Source organism: Brachyhypopomus gauderio, chromosome 1 (genome assembly GCF_052324685.1).
Source record: "Brachyhypopomus gauderio isolate BG-103 chromosome 1, BGAUD_0.2, whole genome shotgun sequence".
Taxonomy (NCBI): Eukaryota; Metazoa; Chordata; class Actinopteri; order Gymnotiformes; family Hypopomidae; genus Brachyhypopomus; species Brachyhypopomus gauderio.
The window spans coordinates 2,955,344-2,973,817 of NC_135211.1; the positions used below are offsets into that span (position 1 = coordinate 2,955,344).

The 18,474-nt window shown below is 51.1% G+C and overlaps 1 protein-coding gene across 1 annotated transcript in view; it reads right to left on the reverse strand.

Annotated features, from left to right (window-relative positions):
- lrp1ba (low density lipoprotein receptor-related protein 1Ba) overlaps nucleotides 1-18,474 on the reverse strand; it is a 284,803-nt gene that overhangs the window by 18,488 nt on the left and 247,841 nt on the right. Inside the window, exons 73-86 of the mRNA XM_077010394.1 lie at nucleotides 16,769-16,891; nucleotides 15,979-16,119; nucleotides 15,493-15,615; nucleotides 13,997-14,116; nucleotides 13,241-13,482; nucleotides 12,505-12,728; nucleotides 11,497-11,603; nucleotides 10,505-10,621; nucleotides 9,103-9,276; nucleotides 6,832-6,957; nucleotides 4,644-4,808; nucleotides 2,671-2,832; nucleotides 1,781-1,955; nucleotides 1,498-1,602 (exon numbers count right to left, since the gene is read on the reverse strand). Coding sequence (XP_076866509.1) covers nucleotides 1,498-1,602; nucleotides 1,781-1,955; nucleotides 2,671-2,832; nucleotides 4,644-4,808; nucleotides 6,832-6,957; nucleotides 9,103-9,276; nucleotides 10,505-10,621; nucleotides 11,497-11,603; nucleotides 12,505-12,728; nucleotides 13,241-13,482; nucleotides 13,997-14,116; nucleotides 15,493-15,615; nucleotides 15,979-16,119; nucleotides 16,769-16,891 — 2,104 coding nt within the window. The remainder of the gene's footprint in view (nucleotides 1-1,497; nucleotides 1,603-1,780; nucleotides 1,956-2,670; nucleotides 2,833-4,643; nucleotides 4,809-6,831; nucleotides 6,958-9,102; nucleotides 9,277-10,504; nucleotides 10,622-11,496; nucleotides 11,604-12,504; nucleotides 12,729-13,240; nucleotides 13,483-13,996; nucleotides 14,117-15,492; nucleotides 15,616-15,978; nucleotides 16,120-16,768; nucleotides 16,892-18,474) is intronic.

The window sequence follows — 18,474 nt, forward strand, 5'->3', positions numbered from 1 at the left end:
GTGTCTTCTTTCTCTCTCTCTCTCTCTCTCTCTCTCTCTCTCTCTCACACACACACACACACACACACACACACACACACACACACACACACACACACACACACACACACACAGCCAAATTAACTCTATTCGAGGATAAGAAAAACAGCCAGATGACAGTCATGTATGATGCTAAGGAGACTCAGCACTGAATGAACGCCCAACCTATTTTTTCGCCGTCCCTCACCCTTTCTGAATCCCCCTCTCCACACCCATCCGTCTGCTGCTGTCACTCTCCTCCTCTGTCCATCAGTTTGTCGCTTTTTGTGCCTCCCTCTTTCTCTCCCAGTCACTAACGCTCCATCACTCCCTCTGTTTCTCTTTATCTTCAACTCCCCAGGTTGTGTTCTTCCACAGTTTGTCTCTGTAGAAGTGTGGTGTGTGTAGACGGTGTCTGGTGTGTGTGGACGGTGTCTTGTGTGTGTAGACGGTGTCTGATGTGTGTAGGCGGTGTCTGGTGTCTGTAGACGGCGTCTGGTGTGTGTAGACGGCGTCTGGTGTGTGTAGACGGCGTCTGGTGTGTGTAGACGGTGTCTGGTGTTTGTAGACGGTGTCTGGTGTTTGTAGACGGTGTCTGGTGTGTTTAGAGAGTGTTTGGTGTGTGTAGACGGTGTCTGATGTGTGTAGAGAGTGTCTTGTGTGTGTAAACGGTGTCTGGTGTGTGTAGACGGTGTCCAATGTGTGTAGACGGTGTCCAATGTGTGTAGACAGTGTCTGGTGTGTGTAGAGAGTGCCTGTTTGGCTACTCCACCATAAAGCCGTGGGAGGCGGGGCCAGGCGGGGGAGGCGGGGCCAGCCGTGGGAGGCGGGGCCAGGCGGGGGCAGGCAGGGCTACGGTCTGAGTGGGGGGTGGAGAGGACTGAAGAAACCCTGCTGAGATAACAAGGATTCATGGGACTTTGGTGTGGTAATGCTCTGTTATGACTCTCCGGTCTACGCACGCGATCCTATTGCAGTAGTGGTAGCCTGAGTGCTTCTCTGTGACAGGGTCCACAGTGCAGCGCACGGCCTTGTGTTCTCCGGAACACCTCCGATCCAGCTCACTGTGGGCTGATGATGATCCCGTGTGTGGGGGACAGTGTGTGGGGGGGACAGGCACATGCCCTCATATGATAACAGGAGCACACACATCCTGCTAGTGGCAGCAGACAGGAGGGCAGCAGTATTCTGGCAGCAGTAATGGATTGACTCTCCACTAATGGCAGCTGTAATGAAGGTATCTACTCTCTTCTAGAGGCGGCAGCAGCTGGAGGGGGGGGGCATCTCTTCCTCTGTAATGGCATCAGTCAGGGAGACAGCTCACCATGACTCACAAGGCAGCAGGAGACACAGGAGGAATCTGCACTCCACTAAAGGCAGCGGTCAGCAGGGGAGTCACCTGTCCCCCCAGTAAAGGCAGCGGTCAGCAGGGGAGTCACCTGTCCCCCCAGTAAAGGCAGCAGGAGACGCACTACTCACTGGCAGAAGGGAAGGGAGGTGTCGGAGTCAAGATGGCAGGTTCCTCCATTATAGCAATAACCATCACACAACTGACAGCTGGACGCAATTCTCCCGCTAGTGCAACTGTAAACACACACACACACACACACACACACACACACACAAAATACATAAAAATGAGGCTTACCTATATGGAAAGTAATGAAATGGGTAATAGTTAAACAGTGACATGCAGAAAAGCACACACACACACACACACACACACACACACACACACACACACACACACACACACACTCACTTGCAGAACACATCCCCGGTGTTATTGTCCACGATACACGAGGCCCCTCTACAGTGCAAACAGCGATCCAGCTCACACTTCAGGCCCTCGTAGCGTGTGGGACACACACACTCCACATCCCCGGAACTGGAGAGCGTACAGGCCTTGGAGTTCACGCAGTAATGGTGGCACACGTCTACGGCACAACAGAGGGGCCACACATCAGTGACATTACCATGGAGCACACATGGCTAAACCCTTCAAACCCACATACACACTTACACACACATATACACACATATACACACACACACACACACACACACACACACACACACACACACACACACACACAGACACTCACACTCACACTCACACTCACACACACACACACACACACACACACACACACACACACACACACACACACACACACACATACAGCTGCTATCGGAGGACTAACAGATGCCTAATTAGAATATGATAAACATATGTGGTCTTATAAATATACAATGAACTCTGAGGAATATATGGCCCTGGGGAATGAAACCTGTATGGTAGCTTTTTTTTTACGAATTCAGAGATAATTGCTGAAGTAATACAGTAAACAAGAGGCCACGTGGATACGCTATAATCTTTGAGCAGAACTCTCAATCGGATCGGATTCATGCTGGGTGCTTGCAACAAAGTACTGGAAACACTCAGAGGATCAGAGAATCTTTCCGCTGTGTTATTTAAAGGTGTTTGTGGCCTTCATCCTTTGCAAATTATGGGATAAACACTGTTTATGTTCACTATAAATAACTCATTATCAAATAACTGTATAATAACTATGTAATATATATTCTCAGTATATAATAACTATAGAGGATAATATCAATATAACATCAAAGAGGAGACTGGTTACTCACGGTAACGGCAGCGTTCTCCCGTGTATTCTGCAGGACAGTGGCAGAAAGGTTGGTTACCGAGGGTAACGTCACACGTGCCCCCGTTGAGGCAGTAAGCATCACACATGCGCCTGTCACACTGCTGTCCCGTGAAGCCCAGAGCACAGCGACACGCCGGCCTCCCTGCAGAGAGGGGGACCGTTTCACCAGGAACATCTGATCTCAGGTCAGCGTCTGCAGTTCGAAATCCGTTCAGCTTGTCTGTTCGGTCTGCGGCTGACTTCACACACGCCATTCGGGACGGGCGGCTAACAGAGTGGGTCTTAATACGGCCCTCGATCACACCTCTGAGAAACAGTCCGGAGGAGAAGTCAAGAAATAAATCTCATAGCTGAAAACACAGAATGCTTTAAGGCCGGGGCTGTCCCAAACGGCCACCGTACCCAACCTTTTCACACTAATGGACACGTAAAAAAGTAAAAAGCCGGAGATACAAGTCCCAACATTATAAATAAATCACGTCAAGCGCTGGGAGCAAAAACGTTCTGAAATTAGAGCGTGAGGATGTAGATGGCGAAACAACGGGCTGGATATGACCCGTCTCTGGCCCATTTCTGCGGGAGCGACCACACAAATTAAGAGCGGGGCCTTTACGATCCTTTTGACAAGCCCATGTGTCAGGAATACTGGGTCAGACCCACGGCCATTAGTCCAGCACCGACTCAGAGAAGAGGGCCAGGACCAGGCTGGGGCATTATTACTGAGTTTCACCTGGGACACATTTCTGCAGGTTTCCAGCGTTAATTCTGTGTTATCGTTTATATATATCACAGTGTGTGTGGGAGGACTTTTGCTTGTGTGTGCATGCATTGTGTTTTGTGTGTGTGTGGTGTTTGAGGAATACTGTGAGCTGTGTGTTGATTTTTGCTCTTCACACTTTTGGGTGACTACTCTGTTATGACTCCCTGGCCACACCCCTATGCCACGCCTCCCTGTGGGGCGACGCCCCCACCTGCCATTACCAGGCAGTGTTTGAAAGGGTCTGTGATTCACACGGCCACAAGAATTCAGCTTCATAAATAAGAATTAAACGTTCATAAGAGCATATTCATAACCACAACCAACGGTCCTGGCACAAATGCTTGTCAGAAGTTCCTTCTCATATCTTCTGTGCCCAGTAAAACACCATAAAGTTGTGTGTACACTGCCTATGGAAAAACAACACCAATTAGGCACTGACGTGGTGAGGTGTTGACTGAAGTCTGAAGTTCTTTCATCTTCAGTGCATCGTAGTAGGACAACCAAGAGTTGTGTGATGAACGTCACACTGAGCTGTACTATATTACCCTGGCCAGGCTGACAGGAAGCACTCGCCTCCAAATGTTCTAGAACTTTCTGCGTCTTCAGTGCTGCTGATGCCCACAGAAAACGTGACATTTCTGACATGTAGATCCCTCACAGATATACACACACTCACACACACACACACACCTGCGCACCATCAACCTAATGAGACGTGCACACACACAAACACACAAACACACACACACACACTCACAAATGTGTGCACACACACACACACACACACACACACACACACACACACACACACACACACACACACACACACACACACACACACACACACACACACAGGGATAATGACCAACTGTCAGACACCTTGTCTTTCTGTCATTCTGTCCTTTGCCCCTTCCTCTGTGTCTGTCTGTCTGTCTGTCTGTCTGTCTGTCTGTCCGTCTGTCTGTCTCTCTGCATCATTCTCACTCCCCCTCTCTTCTCAAAGTTTACTCTTTCCACCTTCATTTTGCTCTTTGCCTCATGAGTGACACAGGAAACACACACACATTCTACTGATGTAACCAAATTAGCACACACACCCAAAACACACACACACACACACACACACACACACACACTTCTTCCTCACACCCAGTGTTGACTGCTGGAGATGCCCCGGGTGAAAGAGCGCCTACCTAGTGGTGACGCGGTGCAGGTGCCTCCATTACCACAGTGTTCTTTACAGTGGCTGACCTCACAGTGCTGACCCGAGTAGTTGGGCCAGCAGTGACAGCGGGGCTCCCCACGCTCATTCAACACACACCGCCCTCCGTTCTCACACACCGGCCTGCACAGCTCGCCTGAAACACACACACACACACACACGCAGAGACAGAACACACACACACACACACACACACACACACACACACACACACAGGAAAACATATATACATACGCAGAGACAGAATACACTCACACACACACACACACACACACGCACACAACACACACACACAGGAAAACACATATACATACGCAGAGACAGAATAAACACACACACATGCACACACACACACACAGGAAAACACAAAAACACATATACATACGCAGAGACAGAATACACACACACACACACACACACACACACACACACACACACACACAGCAATGCATACATACAGATATACACAAACCACATACATATACAAACAGGTCAACACACACAAAAGACATACAAACACAGTGACACAGAGATAAAGATATAAGCACATGCTCATCATACTTAGCAATACAATGTTTCTGCCTTTAATAAGGATTTGATGATTTGATTAACTTTTCTCTACCGTGTGTGTGTGTGTGTGTGTGTGTGTGTTTGAGGGTCAGTGTAGTAAACACTTCAGTCAGGAGCGTTGATGTGTAACACACTTGAGCCTTCTCAGGCTGGGGCGTGTCTGGTACAGTGGGTGGGGGCGTGTCTGGTATGAAGGGGGCGTGTCTGGTACGGTGGGTGGGGGCGTGTCTGATATGGTGGGGGCGGGTCTGGTACGGTGGGTGGGGGCGTGTCTGATATGGTGGGGGCGGGTCTGGTACGGTGGGTGGGGGCGTGTCTGATATGGTGGGGGCGGGTCTGGTACGGTGGGTGGGGACGTGTCTGGTATGGAGGGGGCGTGTCTGGTACGGCGGGGGCGTGTGTGGTACGGTGGGTGAGGGCGTGTCTGGTATGGAGGGGGCGTGTCTGGTATGGCGGGGGCGTGTGTGGTACGGTGGGTGAGGGCGTGTCTGGTACGGCGGGGGCGTGTGTGGTACGGTGGGTGGGGGCGTGTCTGGTACGGAGGGGGCGTGTCTGGTACGGCGGGGGCGTGTGGTACGGTGGGTGAGGGCGTATGTGGTACGGAGGGGGCGTGTCTGGTATGAAGGGGGCGTGTGTGGTACGGTGGGTGAGGGCGTGTCTGGTATGAAGGGGGCGTGTCTGGTACGGTGGGTGGGGGCGTGTCTGATATGGTGGGGGCGGGTCTGGTACGGTGGGTGGGGACGTGTCTGGTATGGAGGGGGCGTGTCTGGTACGGCGGGGGCGTGTGTGGTACGGTGGGTGAGGGCGTGTCTGGTACGGCGGGGGCGTGTGTGGTACGGTGGGTGGGGGCGTGTCTGGTACGGAGGGGGCGTGTCTGGTACGGCGGGGGCGTGTGGTACGGTGGGTGAGGGCGTGTGTGGTACGGAGGGGGCGTGTGTGGTACGGAGGGGGCGTGTCTGGTATGAAGGGGGCGTGTGTGGTACGGTGGGTGAGGGCGTGTCTGGTATGAAGGGGGCGTGCCTGGTACGGTGGGTGGGGGCGTGTCTGATATGGTGGGGGCGGGTCTGGTACGGTGGGTGGGGACGTGTCTGGTATGGAGGGGGCGTGTCTGGTACGGCGGGGGCGTGTGTGGTACGGTGGGTGAGGGCGTGTCTGGTACGGCGGGGGCGTGTGGTACGGTGGGTGAGGGCGTGTCTGGTACGGCGGGGGGCGTGTGTGGTACGGTGGGTGGGGGCGTGTCTGGTACGGCGGGGGCGTGTGGTACGGTGGGTGAGGGCGTGTGTGGTACGGAGGGGGCGTGTGTGGTACGGAGGGGGCGTGTGTGGTATGAAGGGGGCGTGTGTGGTACGGTGGGTGAGGGCGTGTCTGGTATGAAGGGGGCGTGTCTGGTACGGTGGGTGGGGGCGTGTCTGATATGGTGGGGGCGGGTCTGGTACGGTGGGTGGGGACGTGTCTGGTATGGAGGGGGCGTGTCTGGTACGGCGGGGGCGTGTGGTACGGTGGGTGAGGGCGTGTCTGGTACGGCGGGGGCGTGTGTGGTACGGCGGGGGCGTGTGTGGTACGGCAGGGGCGTGTCTGGACAGCGTTACCTGAGGTGCTGGTGTCTACACATGTCCTGTTGATCAGAGTCCTGCCCTCAGGGCACACACACCTGGCCCCTTCTGGGTTCAACAGGCAGAGGAAATCACATCCCATCCTGGGACAGGGGTTTACCACTGACAGAGAGAGAGACAGACAGAGAGACAGAGACAGACAGACAGATAGAGAGACAGACAGATAGAGAGACAGACAGATAGAGAGACAGAGAGAGGGAGTTAAATGAGAAGTGAATGGTAAAGGTGGGGCAGCATGCACAGCACTCTGGGAAAACAGATTTTTAAATCGAGCTAGTGGTCTGGATTTGAAAGACTTTACAGCCATCGACGAGAAGTGCAAATCGTTTGGAGAGCTTATGCTGGCCTGCTGACAGCGATAACAGAAGTGTGTGTGTGTGTGTGTGTGTGTGTGTGTGTATGTGTTTAAGATAACGTTGATAACAGAAGTGTGTGTCAGGGTGATAGGAGAGTGTGTGTGGTTGTGGTGTGTGTGTCTGTGTGAGGTTGAGGTGTGTTTGTGTGGTTGAGGTGTGTGTGTCTATGTGAGGTTGAGGTGTGTGTGTGGTTGTGGTGTGTGTGTCTGTGTGAGGTTGAGGTATGTGTGAGGTTGAGGTGTGTGTGTCTGTGTGAGGTTGAGGTGTGTGTGTGGTTGCGGTGTGTATGTCTGTGTGAGGTTGAGGTGTGTGTGTGGTTGTGGTGTGTGTGTCTGTGTGAGGTTGAGGTGTGTGTGTCTGTGTGAGGTTGAGGTGTGTGTGTCTGTGTGAGGTTGAGGTGTGTGTGTGGTTGTGGTGTGTGTATCTGTGTGAGGTTGAGGTGTGTGTGTGGTTGAGGTGTGTGTGTCTGTGTGAGGTTGAGTTGTGTGTGTGTGTGGTTGTGGTGTGTGTATCTGTGTGAGGTTGAGGTATGTGTGAGGTTGAGGTGTGTGTGTGGTTGCGGTGTGTATGTCTGTGTGAGGTTGAGGTGTGTGTGTGGTTGTGGTGTGTGTGTCTGTGTGAGGTTGAGGTGTGTGTGTGGTTGTGGTGTGTGTGTCTGTGTGTGGTTGTGGTGTGTGTGTCTGTGTGAGGTTGAGGTGTGTGTGTCTGTGTGAGGTTGAGGTGTGTGTGTGGCTGAGGTGTGTGTGTCTGTGTGAGGTTGAGGTGTGTGTGTTTGTGTGTGTGTGGGGTTGAGGTGTGTGTGTGTGGTTGAGGTGTGTGTGTCTGTGTGAGGTTGAGGTGTGTGTGTGGTTGAGGTGTGTGTGTCTGTGTGAGGTTGAGGTGTGTGTGTGGATGAGGTGTGTGTGTGTGTGTGAGGTTGAGGTGTGTGTGTGGTTGAGGTGTGTGTGTCTGTGTGAGGTTGAGTTGTGTGTGTGTGTGGTTGAGGTGTGTGTGTCTGTGTGAGGTTGAGGTGTGTGTGTGGTTGAGGTGTGTGTGTCTGTGTGAGGTTGAGGTGTGTGTGTGTGGTTGAGGTGTGTGTGTCTGTGTGAGGTTGAGGTGTGTGTGTGGTTGAGGTGTGTGTGTGGTTGAGGTGTGTGTGTCTGTGTGAGGTTGAGGTGTGTGTGTGGTTGAGGTGTGTGTGTCTGTGTGAGGTTGAGTTGTGTGTGTGTGGTTGAGGTGTGTGTGTCTGTGTGAGGTTGAGGTGTGTGTGTGTCTGTGTGAGGTTGAGGTGTGTGTGTGAGGTTGAGGTGTGTGTGTGGTTGAGGTGTGTGTGTCTGTGTGAGGTTGAGGTATGTGTGTGGTTGAGGTGTGTATGTCTGTGTGAGGTTGAGGTGTGTGTGTGGTTGAGGTGTGTGTGTCTGTGTGAGGTTGAGGTGTGTGTGTGGTTGAGGTGTATGTGTCTGTGTGAGGTTGAGGTGTATGTGTGTGGTTGAGGTGTGTGTGTCTGTGTGAGGTTGAAGTGTGTGTGTGGTTGAGGTGTGTGTCTGTGTGAGGTTGAGGTGTGTGTGTGGCTGAGGTGTGTGTGTCTGTGTGAGGTTGAGGTGTGTGTGTTTGTGTGTGTGTGGGGTTGAGGTGTGTGTGTGTGGTTGAGGTGTGTGTGCCTGTGTGAGGTTGAGGTGTGTGTGTGTGTGGTTGAGGTGTGTGTGTGTGTGTGGTTGAGGTGTGTGTGTGTGTGAGTGTGTGTGTGTGTGTTTGAGCTGTGTGTGTGTGGTTGAGGTGTGTGTGTGTGGTTGAGGTGTGTGTGTGTGTGTGTGGTTGAGGTGTGTGAGTGTGTAATTGAGGTGTGTGTGTGTGTGTGTGGTTGAGGTGTGTGTGTGTGTGTACTCGTGTAGTGGACACGTGGGTCTCTCACCCTCTTGCTGCTTGTACCGGTGGAACACCATTATGCTGGAGGCTCCCTCCACCCGCAGACGTAGCGTCTCCGCCTCCCGCCTGCCATGCTTGTGCACACGGAACACGCCCCCACCCAGCGCCGTGCCGTACACGTAGTCCTCGAACACGTCGATGCGGAAGGGACGAGAGAGACCTGGGGGGGTTAGAGGGGTTGAACACACCTGACCACCATACACACCCATGGAAGATACAGGACTTTATCTGACCACCATACACACCCATGGAAGAGACAGGACTTTATCTGACCACCATACACACCAATGGAAGAGCCAGGACTTTATCTGACCACCATACACACCCATGGAAGAGCCAGGACTTTATCTGACCACCAGACACACCAATGGAAGAGCCAGGACTTTATCTGACCACCAGACACACCAATGGAAGAGCCAGGACTTTATCTGACCACCAGACACACCAATGGAAGAGCCAGGACTTTATCTGACCACCAGACACACCAATGGAAGAGACAGGACTTTATCTGACCACCAGACACACCAATGGAAGAGCCAGGACTTTATCTGACCACCATACACACCCATGGAAGAGCCAGGACTTTATCTGACCACCAGACACACCAATGGAAGAGCCAGGACTTTATCTGACCACCAGACACACCAATGGAAGAGCCAGGACTTTATCTGACCACCAGACACACCAATGGAAGAGCCAGGACTTTATCTGACCACCAGACACACCAATGGAAGAGCCAGGACTTTATCTGACCACCAGACACACCAATGAAAGAGACAGGACTTTATCTGACCACCAGACACACCAATGGAAGAGCCAGGACTTTATCTGACCACCAGACACACCAATGGAAGAGCCAGGACTTTATCTGACCACCATTACACACCAATGGAAGAGCCAGGACTTTATCTGACCACCAGACACACCCATGGAAGAGACAGGACTTTATCTGACCACCAGACACACCCATGGAAGAGACAGGACTTTATCTGACCACCAGACACACCCATGGAAGAGACAGGACTTTATCTGAACTCTGGTGTGCAACTGTGGACTGTGCTGCTGTGTGTGATCGCTGTGTGTGAGAGATGTACACAGTGGGGGGGGGGGGGGGGGGGGGGGGGGGAGAGAACGAGAGAGAGAGAGGGAGAGAGAGAATGAGAGAGATAGAGAAAGAGAGAGAGAGGGAGAGAGAGAATGAGAGAGAGAGAGAGAGGGAGAGAGAGAGAATGAGAGAGAGAGAGAGAGAGAGAGAGAGAGAGAGGGAGAGAGGGAGATAGATAGACTTTCTCTGTCAATGCTGAGGTTCCTGGTGAGCACACTGAGCACTGCATGCGTGTATGCTCTCTGTGTCCTCCCTACGGGTGGAGGAGTGGGTGCTGCCTCACCGTGCTGCGTGCTGGCGGCCATGTGGGGGTCCGAACCATCGAATCGCAGGCTGCCGATGATGGAGAGCTCAGAGTCAGCCCAGTACAGACGCTCGCTGTAGTAATCGATGGCCAGACCTGCGACCACACACACACACACACACACACACACACACACACACACACACACACACACACACACACACACACACACACACACACACACACAGCCGTGTTAGCCTCACTCTGGGGCACCAACGTGTGTGTGTGCAGTCCCAGTTACATATATATACATATACACTTTAGTCCCCCCACACTGTTGTAGGCAGTAAGTTCTGATTCATTTCATTCATTCTCAGTCATAGGTGTTCATCAGCAAAAAAGGTTTTAAAAGTGGTCTCGTTAGAGGTAAATGAGATATCTGATCTGTTCCTGTGAGCAGAGAATCACTCTCCCTCAGAAGCTGCTTCTTGTACACTACTAGACAGGAAGATAAATCACACACTTATCATCTATATTGTCTCCTCTGTATCCTCCAGGCAGTATTAGTCCTGAACACCTTTAAGTGTCACAGTCATTAAGGCTAAAATTGTGGGAAGTTCTCAAATTTCTCTTCTCTCTGAAACTTGCTCCTTTGGGTACGCTGAAGCTTTTTCCAATTGCACAGACTTTAAATTAAAGAACAAGTAATTTGACAAGTAAGGTTATATGTAGCATTTTCATCAAAATTAGTTTGACAGAACCCTTCAAAGAAGCAAAACTGTCTTTTGCCATTTGAGCGTCCACAGGGTAGAGTTGGCTAATTACGTGACACCGCAGTGAATCACACGCGAGCACGCGGGCTCATCTGAGTTCAGTCGCTCCACGCCGTCTCTGGCTGGGTGACCTTGAGGTTAATTAAGAGAATCTCTTCCAAACGTCAGAGGTGTTTTACTGAGTGGGTCTTGAAGTAGTGGTTGGGGGTAAGGGTGGGTGTCTCCAGGGGTGGACGGAGGGCTGGTGGGGGCGGGTACCTGTGGGTCGACGGAGGTTCTTCTCAAGGAGCACGCGGCGGAGCGAGCCGTCCATGGCTGCCTCCTCGATGAGGGAGTGTTCGCCAATCACCGTCCAGTACATCATCCTGCACACACGGAGGAGGTTTAGCCCAGACTCCCTGGGCGGGAGACCGCGTGAGTCAGAGGGTGTGGGATCATATGGAGAGAGAGGTGGTGTGTCGGAGTGACAGCTCGTGCCATGCCAGACGTGTGGTAAGTATAGGAAAACGTAGACTGCATAATGTCAGAGATGTCTAACGCAACACATCTGCGCTTAGTCAGAGCTGGTATGTTAGAATTTCAGTAACTGAGATGACATGCTAGCATTTCAGCAACTGGAATGATGTGTCCTTTTCATCACGCGTTATAAGCCCCCCACACCGTGAGAGACATTTACACACTGAATTTGGAACATTTACAGGGTTTTTCTCAAGACGGCTGCATCTAATATTCAGGAACCAAAGGCGTCAGTAAACTGGATCATTTGTGTTGGCATAGAGTGGGAGAAACTCTCCTGGAGACTAGATCTCAACTAGATCTCAACTAGATCTCATCTAGATCTCAACGTTTACATTAACGTACACGACAGTTAAACTGACCTTTCATCAGGATCTATATTAAATATAATTATATTATCGGCTTAAACATTTAATACCCCCAATTGAGGCTCAAGACCTACATATGAGGCTTAATACACCATGAGTTTATATATCCATATATGAGGTTATATATCCATATATGAGTTTATATATCCCTATATGAGGTTATATATCCATATATGAGTTTATATATCCATATATGAGGTTATATATCCATATATGAGTTTATATATCCATATATGAGGTTATATATTCATATATGAGTTTATATATCTCTATATGAGGTTATATATCCATATATGAGGTTATATATCCATATATGAGGCTCAGTTCCCCAAGGCTTTCGTAAAAGGCAGTAGGTAAGAGACTGCAGGGGTGTGTTACGGACCCTCGGGTGGGGTTGACGGTGATGGAGAAGGGCTCTCCGGCGAGGTCGGTGATGAGGCGGGTGCAGGTGGAGCCACTGAGCTGCCCCACGTTGATGGAGTAGCGCAGACGCCTCCAGTGGGCGGTGTAGTAGCTGAACCAGTGCATGCGGGAGTGGTCGGTCCAGTAGAGAGCCCCCGTCACCCAGTCGGCAGAGATGTCCCGCGGCCGGCGGAAATCCGGACACTGCAGGGAGAAGAGAGGGTGAAAAAGACTAAATAGAGGGAGAGATAGAGCAAGAGGGATAGAGAGACAGATGGAAAAGGCTGGACCAACTTCCCCAGCCTTACTCCAGTCTCCTATCGAGATGATAGTGGCTCTTCAGGGCGCCCCCAGTGTCATCTCCACCCTCTCCTGCTCTTACCAGACTCCTCACGGACACTACGAGTGAAACTTCAGTCTCGCAGAGAGACGGAGGAGGTGAGAGACGTGGACAGAGGGCGAGGGAGGACGGTCCTTGTTACCTCGGAGAATCTACCATCAATCTATCTGCTTTAATCTTTCTGAAGCCCAGACTTCAACTAGGAGCTCTGTAAAGCATCTCAGATGAACCTCGTCTCTGAGTGTGTGTTTGTGTGTGTGTGTGTGTGTGTGACAGAGAGAGGGCACCCACTACACAAGCTCAGTCAGGTGTCTCTGAGATGTTGAAGTTTGGAGTTGTTTGAGTTGTTTGGAGCGGTTCTCCCATCTCTACTCACGATGGCCCCGCTGCTGACCCGGCTGGGTGTCCTCTCACTCAGATCCTTGTAGAAAATCCCCCCTGGGTTGAACTGCGTTGCCCACACGAACTTGTGCTGGTGGAATAGGGCGTCCATCCCCACCACGCGGGCGTTGGGGGCGAGGCGGGCGAGCTGGGTGTGCCCGTGGCTTTGATTGAACGGGTAAACGAAGCTATGGATGTCCGTATCGTTGGCGACGTACAGCACCTGGTCCTCTGGACCTGTTTCAACGCACAATACACAGAATAGTTACAGCAGCAGTAGCATTAGCGTGAGCCAAGACACAAGACCACTGGATACCACTGGATACCACTGGATACTACTGGATACTACTGGATATCACTGGATACTACTGGATATCACTGGATACCACTGGAACTGTCAAAGCACGCTTTCTGCACAATGGAAGTTGCCCTCCCATAGCTCCCCATCATAAAACACTGGTGTCGCATTGCCAAAGTACTCTGTTAATTAACCATAGCTTCTCAAGAAACTACAGAAACTAAAACACTTGAAAGCAGCGAGACAAACAGCTCAGGAAAAGTCACAAACAGTGCTATTGGCTAAGGCCATCTGAGGTCACGCCTCCTCTGCTGTACTCACACCTACATGATGGAGATATCATTGGTGGTTATCGGCTCTAATACCTCGTGGGAGGGGCGGGGCTTTACTACGACTGCTGTCATTTGTGCGGAGAACGTTCGGGGTCTGTGGACGGCGTGTATTTCCAGCTACCTTTGGTGATGCACTCGCCGTCGATCTCCTTAAAATTCCTGTCACAGGTGCATTTGTAGGAACCTTTGGTGTTCACGCAGCGCTGGGAACACGTGCCAAACAGCAAGCACTCGTTCACCTCTGGAAGAAAGAGAGGGAAGGACAGACAGATCAGAGAGACAGGCGGAGACGTGGGGAGAGAGACGGATCAGAGAGACAGGCGGAGACGTGGGGAGAGAGACAGATCAGAGAGACAGGCGGAGACGTGGGGGGAGAGACAGATCAGAGAGACAGGCTGAGACGTGGGGGAGAGACAGATCAGAGAGACAGGTGGAGACGTGGGGAGAGAGACGGATCAGAGATACAGGCGGAGACGTGGGGGAGAGACAGATCAGAGAGACAGGTGGAGACGTGGGGGAGAGACAGATCAGAGAGACAAGTGGAGACGTGGGGAGAGAGACAGATCAGAGAGACAGGCGGAGACGTGGAGGAGAGACAGATCAGAGAGACAGGCAGAGACAGAAGGACAGGCTGCTGCTGGACTGCCTGGTTGGTCTTGCACATCTCAGTTTCAGAGCTCTAGGCTCTGGTTCTGACTGTGTGTAATCTCCTAGCTTTGTTTATTGCTGACAGAGAACTGGATCCTCACGACACACACACACACACACACACCACACACACACACACACACACACACACACACACACACACACACACACACACACACACACACACTCTTACTTAACTGCATTTGGCAAATGCTTTTATCCAGAGTGACTTAGAAAAGAACTGTGTTGCCTGTTCAGATGTCATTAGTCCTTAGCGCAGGTGCATTCATTAGTGATCACTTAAGTCCCACAAGGACAGCGAGGCACTGAGCCGGTCACACAGGCAGTTCATCCTGCCACTCTGACACCCGCCGCACACGAGTGTCTAGGGAGCCGTGTGTGCTGATGCCTTCAGGAGCTTCTGCCACTCACTCGCCTTGAAGGCACGAGACAAGAACAACCACAGGATGCCTGAGAGGAAGCAGGATTGGGTTGTGTGTGTGTGTGTGTGAGAGAGAGAGAGAGAGAAAACTCACACGGGGAAATTACGAGCAGTGATGGTGCATTCTAATGGCTGTGGACCGCACAGGGAGAATATGTGGCTGGAGGGCGTTAAATAGTTCATGAAAATCTTCAGGTTACTAGTAAATGTGAGTGAGGCAACATGTAGAGTAGTTACTGGTGTTTAAAGTTGATGGGAAGGTTTTTGCTCTTGCAAACATTTTTGTTTACCGAAGAACTCTGATCAAGATTCACTGTTTTCCTTCATTTGGGCTGACACACGTCATTCAGTCCATTAGTTCATTAGTTAACAGTCCACAAGCAGTGAAGTTACTTGGTGAAGATACCTGCAGTTACAACCTTTACATAGCACGCTAGTATTTGCTGTTAGAACCTTTAATTACAGTCTGCCATTCTCTCTCTCTCTCTCTCACACACACACACACACACACACACACACACGTCTACCTTCACACTGCTTGCTCCTGCGGTCTCTCTGGAAGCCCGCCCGACACTCACACACAGGCTGCGCTGCTGTGCGGTTGCAGAAGGCGTCGTCCCCACACAGGTTAGCTTGTCCTCCGCAGTCCCCTATAAACACACACACACACACACACACACACACACACACACACACACACACACACACACACACACACACACACACACACACACACACACACACACACACACACACACACACACACACACACACACCACTCTGGATTAGGATAAAGAGCACAAACATCACCATTCTAGATAAAAGCTCTGCTATTATAACCAACCGAATGGATCCATTGTCAGTAAACAGTGCATGACCCTAGATGAAAGTGTTCTCTGCCCTCTCCGAACCGCACAAGTGGGCCAGGTCAGGCACTGGGACGCGGTCAGTGGGAGCAGGCAGGATGGTTCATCCCACCCCGACCTTTAACCCACACGCATGCACACACTCACGCGGCTTGCAGTCCCGCTCATCTGAGCCTCCATCTCCGCAGTCGTCGAAGAGGTCACACTGCAGCTCGGTAGGGACACAACCACCATTAGGGCACGCAAACTCAGCCTTAGAGCAGGGCCTCACCCTGCTCCTCATATCTGCTGGGGGAGAGGGGGGGAGAGAGGGGGAGAGGGGGGGAGAGAAAGGGGACAGGGAGAGAGAGGGATGAGAGGGGTGGAGAGAGGGATGAGAGGGGTGTCTAAATTCTGTAAAAAACTGTATAGCAGGCGTACTCAACTAAATTTGTCCCCGGTCCAATGTTGGCAGATACCTGTGACCTGAGGTCCGGTGCGGGCGGGGGTGGCGAACGTAAGTTGTTGAGCGGGGGGGTGGGGGGGGGGGGGTGGTGAACGTAACACTCGTGACGGAGTGTTTTTTCAATAGCCCTGAAATAAATGCTACGGTTTTGTTTTGGTCCGTATCCAGTTAATCAGGAATGAGATTGGGTCCGGACAGGACTGCGTTCGGGGTCCGGATCCGGACCGCGGTCCGCCAGTTGAGTACCCCTGCTGTATAGGTCTCAACATTGTGATGACCTTATAGTCTTCACACGCAGACACATCCCTCGAGCACACACACACACACACACACACACACACACACACACACACACACACACACACACACACACACACACACACACACACACCTCCCTCCACACGCACACACACACACACACACACAGGACAGAACGTGAGCCTGTATTCTCAGTATTGTGTATCGTACGTGTGTGACGGATCTTCTTCTCACCACAGTCTTCCTCATCAGAGGTGTCTCCACAGTCGTTCGCTCCGTTGCACACCTGCTCCATCTGCACACACACTCTGTCATTCCTGCAGCGAAAAGGTCTACTGGGGGGACATGGCAGCTTTACTGCAACACACACACACACACACACACACACACACACACACACACACACACACACACACACACACACACACACACACATTAAAGTAAATAAAGAAAACAGTAAGCCTGTGTTAACGAACTGATCCAGTGTAGTTTTTTTGTCAGACATAATAACCATGGAAACCACTACATCAATTCACATACTATTTGCTATTTTGCCAATAAGTGTAGAACAGGGAGAACAGAGAATACCAGCAGAAACACCATCAGCACCCTACAATACACCACAAGAACGTTTATAACAGGCCCCTCGCATCAGAGACGACATCGATGCCATAAGTATCAATTAGCATATCCAAAAACGCTCCCACCCCTCATCGCCACACGTTTAGCCCCTCCCACTGGCCCCACAGTTGAACAGGTGCAGCACCTGAGCTCACGTCCTTGTCGGACGTTGGTCGGGCGTTTATTCGTGCTTTCAGTACACTGGACATGTTAGCGGCCTCCCAAAGTCCCACATTTAATTAGGCGCACAACATAAGCTTGTGTGACAGGAAACATCTTCCTTAATTGGGAACGGTTCACCGCCGCGTGGGCGGGTAACGGTCACACGTTTGCGCGCGAGCCGGCTCGCCTCACGTCGGCGGTAGCTGTAATTGCTGTCCAGCACACCCACGTGGCCGACCACCCCGGAGATTACACGCTAACGACTAGCTGGCTTTAAAGTGCGGTTTTTCTGTCTCAAAAGATGCATTTATGACTAAACTTCGACGTTTCCAAGCTGTTTTTGTATGTTTTTGAATAATAGTTCACAAATTGAACTGTTATTATGGCTTTGCCTTTTTTGCTCAGCAACAGCATCATATACGGGGAGGTTTCACTCTTCCTCTAGCGATATCAAGAGGCACTTTTCCCATAGACGTGCGTTTTTATCCAGAGTCTTTTGGCTTCGGGTTTTAAATATGAAAGGCATAGCGACTTTAAAAAAATCAGGTTCTTGAAGTGCGAGCCAGCCAAAGATGAGAGTACTTCTGGGAGGAACTGAGACACAAACCAGCACGAACACCTCCATGCGGGTTTGCGCGAAAACCAGAACAAACTGATTGCAGAAGACATCTGCTTCGTTTTTTTGTTGTTTTTTGTTTTTGCCGTGGATATGAGAGGTGTGAGTGTAAAAGCGTCCTGCTAAAGGGCTGTGGTGAGAAGCAGATCTTCGTCAGTGTCAGACGCACTAACACAGAGTACAAAAAATGCCCCAGAAGAAGAGAGAGCCCGAGGTTATCGCTTTAATCAGTACCGTAACAAAATGGCTGATGTAGCATCTTCTATGAAGCTTTGTACCAGTTTAGCTTTGACATAGTTCGGCCTAAGTTGGAAAACAAATCAAGTATGTTAGAGAAGTCTTTATTTTTGGTCTGATGAAGTTTCCGTAGTAATGACCATATTCGTATGATCTGCAAACATCTTGCAGAGCAGATGTTTTTTTGGAGCTGGGTGAGGGCCAACACGGTGGTGTTGGTAAGGATGTGTCCCACCTACGCAGGCTGAAATACTGACTGAATACTGAACGCTTATTTGTTCAAATCAAAATAGGTCTGCCGAGT